At 38.2% G+C, this 8,506-nt stretch overlaps 1 protein-coding gene and 1 pseudogene across 1 annotated transcript; both read left to right on the top strand.

The window, feature by feature from the left end:
• Positions 1-409: 409 nt before the first annotated feature.
• On the top strand, positions 410-1,491 carry LOC102914067 (olfactory receptor 5AK3-like). The gene has a single exon (XM_006989665.3). It carries the CDS (start codon positions 429-431, stop codon positions 1,356-1,358), a length of 930 nt encoding a protein of 309 aa, XP_006989727.3. The 5' UTR covers positions 410-428; the 3' UTR covers positions 1,359-1,491.
• Positions 1,492-6,866: 5,375 nt separating this feature from the next.
• Positions 6,867-7,718, top strand: LOC102918507 (olfactory receptor 5AK2-like; annotated as a pseudogene).
• The last annotated feature ends 788 nt before the right edge of the window (positions 7,719-8,506 follow it).

Here is an 8,506-nt window from a genome sequence, read left to right as displayed (position 1 = left end):
ATAGAGGATGTCCTTGCAGAAGCTGAGGAAATAGCTGAATCATTAAAGTAAGCTCATATCCCCAGTACATTAATAAGAAAAATGTCAGATATGGTGGTACATATTTGAAAGAAAACCCAGCATGGCAAGGTGAGAAGATTTCTGGCTCACTAGCCAGTCTGCATAGTAGACCCAACAAGTTCTAAGTAGAGTGTGAGATTCTGTTCCAAAAGCAAGATGGATGGCATATGAGGAATGATACCCAAGGTTGAACTGTGGTACACACACACACACACAGCCACCCACAAATAAATACATTCAAAAATCATAAAAAAATTCTTTGAAACCAAATATTATAACATTTCTAAAAACAAATCAAAAAGGAGGTCTTTTTTCTGCTATTTTTTTTCTTTTGCCAATTTTCAGCTGATATTGGATTTCTACTAACCATGGAATACAGTAATGACACCAAAGTGACTGAATTTATCCTCCTGGGATTTACTGGTCAACACGATTTTTGGCACATCCTCTTTGTGGTATTCCTAGTGATTTACACAGCCACCTTAGTGGGCAACGTCGGCATGATCCTGCTCATCAAACTTCATTCTTCCCTGCACACTCCCATGTACTTTTTCCTGCAGCACTTGGCTTTCGTTGACCTCTGTTACTCCTCGGCCATCACTCCCAAGACATTGCAGAATTTCGTGAGCACAAAACCATCCATCTCCTTCACTGGATGTGCAATGCAGTTATATGTCTATGGTACATTCATAACCAGTGACTGCTTCATCCTAGCTGCTATGGCTGTGGACCGCTATGTGGCCATCTGTTACCCACTGCGCTATCCTGTCATCATGTCCCAGAGACTCTGCATTCTACTGCTTCTTGGTTCATACACTATGGGCTTCCTAAATGCCTCTGTAAATACAAGTTTTACTTTCTTAACAAAATTTTGCAAATCCAATGTCATTAATCACTTTTTCTGTGATGTACCACCAATTCTTGCCCTATCTTGCTCCAGTATTGACATTAATATTGTGCTGTTGACAGTTTTTGTGGGTTTTAACTTAGCCTTCTCTGTGTCTGTTGTCATCTTTTCCTACACGTACATTTTGGCTGCCATCCTAAGGATGTCTTCTGCTGCAGGAAGGAAAAAGGCCTTCTCCACATGTGCCTCCCATATGACCACAGTCACCATATTCTATGGAACCGTCTGCTACATGTATGTTCTTCATGGGACCAACAGATCTCAAGAGCAGGAGAAGGTGGCTTCTGTGTTCTATGGTATTATGATTCCCATGTTAAACCCTCTCATCTACAGCCTAAGAAACCAGGATGTAATAGAAGCCCTGGGGCACCTAGGAAACAAATGTTTCTAGTGGAAAGCTTGGTCTCCATGTCAACATGGCTCAACAGGCAAGGCAACTGGGCACTTTCCTTGGTCAGCTCAGGGAGATGTGGCCAATGTTCATGTCACACAGAGACAATCCTTGATTGTCAATGAATATAAAAGAGAGAAAAAAACATTAAACTGTTAAGTAAATAAGCTTGCTTTCTCAGTGCTGAGAATTAAACCCAAGATCTTTCACATTCTAATCAGGTAGTCCATAGACTACAATAAATAAAATTCAAATTTATGTATTTCTGAAAGAGAATCCATCTGGATAGCTTTATTTCTTTTGTACATTTTTGAGCCTTTGAAAATATGTGTAATAAAAATCAATCTTAGAGTAAAGAAAACAGTAATGCTTTGTTAGTACCTTAAACTATGAAGATTTTCCTGTGGGAAATTACATTTGATCGTCTCTTCTTTATTGTTACATTCTGAAAATAATATCTCTTCTTAATTCCCTCACCTATCTATGTTATTATTGCACAGGAAATTCTAACATAGCATTATTTTAGGTAATATATGCAGCAGAGTAGAGTGGGACAGAAAAGGCATAGAGGAAATCCTCATAGATGCCAAGACATTAGGAACCAACATGCATCCTTCCTGTACTATTTTCATAATAATTATTAAATTATTATGGCAGTTAAGAATATCTGCCCCATATCTGTTTTATTACTAGAAACTTGAATATACAGTACTACCCCTTTGATGGTTCAAATAAGAAAGCTCCCCATAGCTTCATATATTTGAATACTTGGTCACCAGTTAGTGGAACTGTTTGGAAAGGATTAGTAAGTCTTGTTGGGGAGGTGTGTTACTGAGAGTAGGCTTTAAAGTTTCCAAAATCCACACCAGGCGCTCTCTCTCCCTCCCTCTTTCTCTCCCTCCGACTTGGGAATGAGATGTGAGTTCTCAGCTGCTTCTCTGGCACCATGCTCCTCTGCATGCTGATAATAGACTAAGACTCCAAAACTGTGATCAAGCACTCAATTAAATGCTTTCTGTCTCTTCACAGCAACATAACGCTAACTAGGACAACCCCTTTAAAAGTGTACAATTTAGTAGGAAAAAATGAATTTGAGAGAGGGAAAGGGGATTACGTGGAAGGATTTGGAGGGAGAAAAGGGAAAATAATGCAATTCCATTTAAATTTCAGAAAATGAAAAAGAATGTTAATTCACGCAGGAATGACTTATTTTAAAAACCTTCTGAACAAACATGCCTTGAGCCAAAACAAGTTAAGGGTTGTGGTTTGTTTTCGCTTTGATGCTACAAAATACAATGCACACTTGTTGGAAACTGTGGGCCTCTCCACAGGTCAGATGAGGAAGGAATTTTTTTAGGTATGTAATTTCCAGAGAGAATGTAAGGATGGATTAGGGGAAACTCTAGGTTTCTACCATTTAAGACTCTAAACATCATTTAAACCACTATTTGGCTAAAGATAAAATTGAAACCAAATTTAAAAATATGCATATAATGATATTCCAAAAATTTTGGAAAAGCCTTAAACTATGCTATCATGTTCTAACAATGTTTTGTCTCTACAACTACTAGCAAGGAATAACAGGAAAAATAATAAAGCTCACATTCCAGGAGGTAGTAAGATAGGTTTAAGATGAGAAGGAAGTAATTTATTTTAATCTAATCAAAATTAAAAATTAATATTTTAAAATAAATAAATGAATCCAGTATTTTATGCTCTGAAGCCAAAATAGTGATAATAATGGACATTCTGTTTTATCATTTGGTGATTTGCTGTCTTATCAAGAGAAATAAGACCACGTGACAAAAGAAGTAAAGGAAGAAAAGAATAATTAACTCTGCAGTATGGCAATAGATTGTACCACATGACGAATCACTATTTCCTAAGGAAATGCTGATTGCCAAGCAGTACTACAGAAGACATCGTAACAGAAGTACTAGTGAAGAGCCACAACCATGCAAGGAATACAATAGTGAAGATACAGTCCTTTTCTCCCAACTGAGGTACTAAGAACCAAAAACAAAATATCAAGGACTAGACAACACAAAATCTTGAACTGATGGAGGGAATGGAGAAGGAAAGAACACTTCAAAATGACTTTATAAAACTAGGTAACAAAGTAGCTCAGAATCTGTTCAAAACCACTCAGAAACATTAATATATAAATGTGGGATAAAAATAGCAGCTTTTTAAACAGCACATTGAAACAGCAGTGGACTCAAAGCAAGTTAGCTGTACTATGGAAGCAAAGTTTACTATGGAAACATGAGATATCTTAGCATTTTTGTAAAATCTCTAAAAATAATATTCCCAAGGGATATCTACCCTCCATGTTTATTGAAGCATTAGTTGCAACAACCAGGGTATTGAAAACACTAATATTCAACAATGGACAAATACACATGTAGATGATCTAAGTATAATATGTATAGATTTTACAGTAAAGAGAGAGGAATATTGGTGTTTTAAAAGAGCATAATTCATGTAGATCTCATCTATTTCTTCTTTGCTGGGCTGTCTATGTGTCAGTCTTAGGGTCGTCCTTCTTAGCTAGCTTCTCTGGAGTTGTGGGTTGTAGTCTGGTTAGCCTTTGCATTACATCTAGTATCCACTTATGAGTGAGTACATACCATGTTTGTCCTTTTGAGTCTGGATTACCTCACTCAGGATGATATTTTCTAGTTCCATCCATTTGCCTGCAAAATTCATGATGTCATTGTTTTACTGCTGAGTAGTACTCCATTGTGTATATGTGCCACATTTTCTTTATCCATTCTTCTGTTGAGGGGCATCTAGGTTGTTTCCAGATTCTGGCTGTTATGAATAATGTTGCGATGAACATAGCTGAGTATGTGTTCTTGTGGTATGGTTGAGCATTCCCTAGGGGTCAGAGGGGATAGTGGAGGGCAAGGAATGGGGGATGAGAACATAAGGAAAATGGGAGGTTCAAGCTGGAACAGGGACAGAGTGGAAGAGCAAAGAGATACCATGATAAATGAAGACATGGGAATAGGGAGAAACAAGATGCTAGGGAAGTTCCTAGGAATCCACAAGGATGACCCCACCTTAGACTATTAGGAAAAGTTAAGAGGGTGACTGAACTGGTCTACTCCAGTGACCAGATTAGTGAATACCCTAACTGTCATCATAGAGCCTTCATCCAGTTACTGATGGAAGCAGATGCAGAGATCCATGGCCAGGCACCAGGCCGAGCTTCAGGAGGTCAATCAATGAGAGAGAGGAGGGATTCTATGAGCAAGGGATATTGAGATCATGATGGGAAAACGTACAGAGCCGGCCAACCAAATTAGTTTCATGGGAAACACATGAACTGTAGACCAATAGCTGTGGAGCCCCCATGGGACTGGACTAGGCCCTCTGGATACACTACACAGTTGTTTAGTTTGAACTGTTTGGGGGGCCCCAATTTGGGGATCAGGATCAATCCCTGGTGCAAGAGTGGGCTTTTTGGAGCCCACTGTCTATGGTGGGAAACCTTGCACAGCCTTGGGGCAGGGGGGAGGAGCCTGGACCTGCCTCAACTGAATGTACCAGGCTTTGCTGACTCCCCATAGGAGACCTTAACTTGGAGGAGGTGGGAATGGGAGAAGGGTTGTGGGGGAAGGCTGGTGGGGGGAGCAGGAAGAGGGAGGGGGTATCTGTGGTTGGTGTGTAAAATGAATAGAAAATTTCTTAATTAAAAAAATACTCAAAAAAGAGCATAATTCTATTTGTGACAATTCAGACAGACCTGGAGAACATTATTGTAACTCAAGTAAGTCAGAATTACAAACACAAACCATATTCTCCTATATACAATCTAAAACGGTCAAGCTCAGGAACAATAGAGAATCATGGTTGTGGGGACAGGGCAAAGAGGAAATTTCCCAAGTAATACAAAGTTTCAGTACTGCAAGATGAGTAAGTTTTGAAGATTCACTGTACTGTACAGGACTACAGATAAAAATATTACACTACATACTTACTTTATGCTGAGAGTAAATCTTATGTTAGATATTCTTGTCATAAAATAATAATATTGACACTATAAAGGGGCAGAAAGGAAGTAATAAATTCACATACCTGTAGGTTTGATGGTAACTATGATTTCATGGGTGTTCACTTATAATCACTGAGATTTATACACTGACTATGTAGTACTTAAACACATGCCATTCATGCTGCAATAGAGTAGTTACAATGCATGAAGAAACTAATAATAAAAAATATGCATTACTTAAATACAAAGAAAGGGAAGGATTGACCCAACAGAACTGAAATCCCAGGGTTGATTCAAATATATCATAGTTTATTGTATGATCATGGTTGTGCCACCATAAGCCACAGCTAAAACTTGTAGGAAATAGCATTAAAATAATGACAATATATTTGGGAGGTGGTAAAATTGGAAATTTAATATATGGATACAGTAGAAATATAAATTTAAAACTTTTCAATGATTTAATTTAAAAATTAAACTATAGTGGTAATAAAATAAAAATAGTGACTTTTTTAAAAATACTGAATGAGTAGTCAATGCAAATACAATGGACTTTATAAATATGGTACAAAACAAACTTCATAAGTTTGATGCAATTCCCCTAGAAATATTTATATACATATTTTCTAGACTTGCAAGAAGAAAATTCTACCTGCTCTCACTAGAGTAATTTGAGGAGAAAGCCAGGATTAAAACACTAAAATTATAAATGGCTAAGAAAAGGTAGAAGCTGCTAAAAGTACACAAAATTGTATTAGAATATTGCCTTATACAAATACAGGTACATACTTAATGTAGTAGAAAAAAGCATTAGTCAGTGTTTCTTAGAATCATGTCTTAAAGGTTCATATTCTTCTATGAAGTATTTTCAATTTTTCTTTTTGTTTTTTGTTGTTGTTGTTGTGTTTGGTTTTTTTGAGACAGGGTTTCTTTGCGTAGCTTTGGAGTCTTTCCTGGAACTCACTCTATAGCCCAGGCTCCTCGACCTCACAGAGATCTGCCTGACTCTGCCTCCCTAGTGCTGGGATTAAAGGCGTGTGCCACCACTGCCCAGCTGAAGTATTTTCATCTTCAGGTAGATCCTTGGCTCAAATTCATTTTGATGGCTTTCTATCAAAAATATAAAGCAGTATGTAGAAAGCATAAAATCTCCTTGGTAGGTATTGTCAGGAAAGCCCAGGTCCACAGTATATTGTCCAAATCATTGGAGGTGTGTGTGTGTGTGTGTGTGTGTGTGTGTGTGCGTGTGTGTGTGTGTGTGTGTGATGTATGCATATGTTTATGTATTTCTGTTTTTTAAATGTGCTTGATGTTGTGTATAGCAAAAATAGCTTATGTATTAAATAACACTATAACAGGATGGATGACATATTTTTAGAAAGAAAGGGGAAAATTTTAAGGTAACATCAAAAAATCATTAAAACTTCCCTTTTGGATGTTTTTCTGGTCCTCTGTAGCCACTCGGGATTCATGACACAATAAAATAAGAGTGGAGTCACTGACTCCTATCCTTGGGATTTGGTGCTCAAGGTGATACTCAGTGTGTCCTCTTCATGGTGCTTCTTGTCCTCTAGGTGATGTCCATGGTAGGTAACACTGGGATGATCCTCCTCATCAGCACAGATTCCAGACTTCAGACTCCTATGTACTTCTTTTTTACAGCATCTGGCTTCTGTTGATATCTGTTGCACATCTGCCATCACTCCCAAGATGCTGCAGAACTTCACAGTAGCAGAAAATTCATTATCATTTGAAGGATGTGTGATGCAATCATTGGTTTTTGCAACATTTGAAATCAATGTTGTTACTCCATGGCAGCTATGACAGTGGATCATTGGGTGACATCCATAGGCCTTGCCACCATTCTGCAATCATGACACCACAGATATGCATCAACTTAGCAGCTGGTTCATATTTTGTGTGAACAATAAACCCTTCTGTTTACAGGCTTTACACATTTCAGTCCTTCTGTAAGTCCAACATCTTCAATCACTTTTACTGTAATTTTCTCCCAGTTCTCACCCTGTCTTGTTCCAATGCTGATATTAATTGTATTTGTGGTATTTAACCTGCTGTTCACTGATGTTTGCTATTATCTTCTCCTATGTCATGGCTACCATCCAAAAGATGTTCTCTGCTGTCAGAAAGAAGAAAGCTTTCTTTATGTGTGCTTCCTAACTGGCAGCAGCCACCCTTTTTCATGGAACAATTGCTTATGTATACTTACAGCTTCATTCTGACCATTCTGAAGAAAGTTTGAAGTGGTCTCCATGTATTATTGCATTTTCATTTTTTAATTTTATTTTTATTCTTTACATAATTATATCCTGATTGCAGTTTCCCCTACCTCCATTCCTTCCAGTGCCCCCCCCAACAACTCCCCTCTCCCCTAGATCCACTCCTCCATTTTCCTTCAAAAAAAAAAAAAAAAAAGAGCAGGCCTCCTAGGGACATTAACCAAACACAGCATAGCAAGACACAATAAGACTAGGCACAAACCTTCATATCAAGGCTAGATGAGACAACCCTGTAGGAGGAAAAGAGTTCCAAGTGCAGACAAAAGAGTCAGAGACACCCTCCACTCCAACTGCTAGGGGTCTCACAAGAACACCAAGCTAGGCAGCCATAACATATGTGCAACATATAGCTCCGACCTGCACAGGGTTCATTCATGTGTGTCGCTTTGGTCTCTATGAACTCCTATGAGCTCTGTTTAGTTGATTCTGTGGGTCATATTTTATAGTGTCCTCGACCCCTCTGGCTCCTAGAATCCTCTTCTTGGGGGTTGCCCTAGCTTCATCCAGTGTTTGGCTGTGGGTCTCAGCATCTGCTCCTATCAATTGCTGGATGATGCCTCTCTGATGATAATTAGGCTAGTGTTGTCTCATTTTCATTGCCATGTTGAATGCCTTCATCAACAGCTTGAGAAACAAGGAGGTAAATAAAACACTAAAGATGGCAGAGTAAAAGTTCTTCTAGATTGGACCCACAAGTTAAAAATTCAATACATCAAAGAATCCAGTACATTTGTTCTACTACAATTTAATGTTTCTAAAAAAAGGAACATGTTTGTACCTACCTCAAACCAATTAATTCTTAATATGGAAAACACAGGATCAAGTTCTGCAACAGAAAAAAAAAAGTGCTC

The sequence above is a fragment of the Peromyscus maniculatus genome, chromosome 4 (genome assembly GCF_049852395.1).
Source record: "Peromyscus maniculatus bairdii isolate BWxNUB_F1_BW_parent chromosome 4, HU_Pman_BW_mat_3.1, whole genome shotgun sequence".
Taxonomy (NCBI): Eukaryota; Metazoa; Chordata; class Mammalia; order Rodentia; family Cricetidae; genus Peromyscus; species Peromyscus maniculatus.
The sequence above is the reverse complement of the archived record's forward strand: the minus strand, read 5'-3'. Positions and strand labels throughout refer to the sequence as shown.

Coding starts and splice junctions, on each gene's coding strand:
- LOC102914067 (XM_006989665.3), top strand. CDS start 429: ATGGAATACAGTAATGACACCAAAGTGACTGAATTTATCCTCCTGGGA.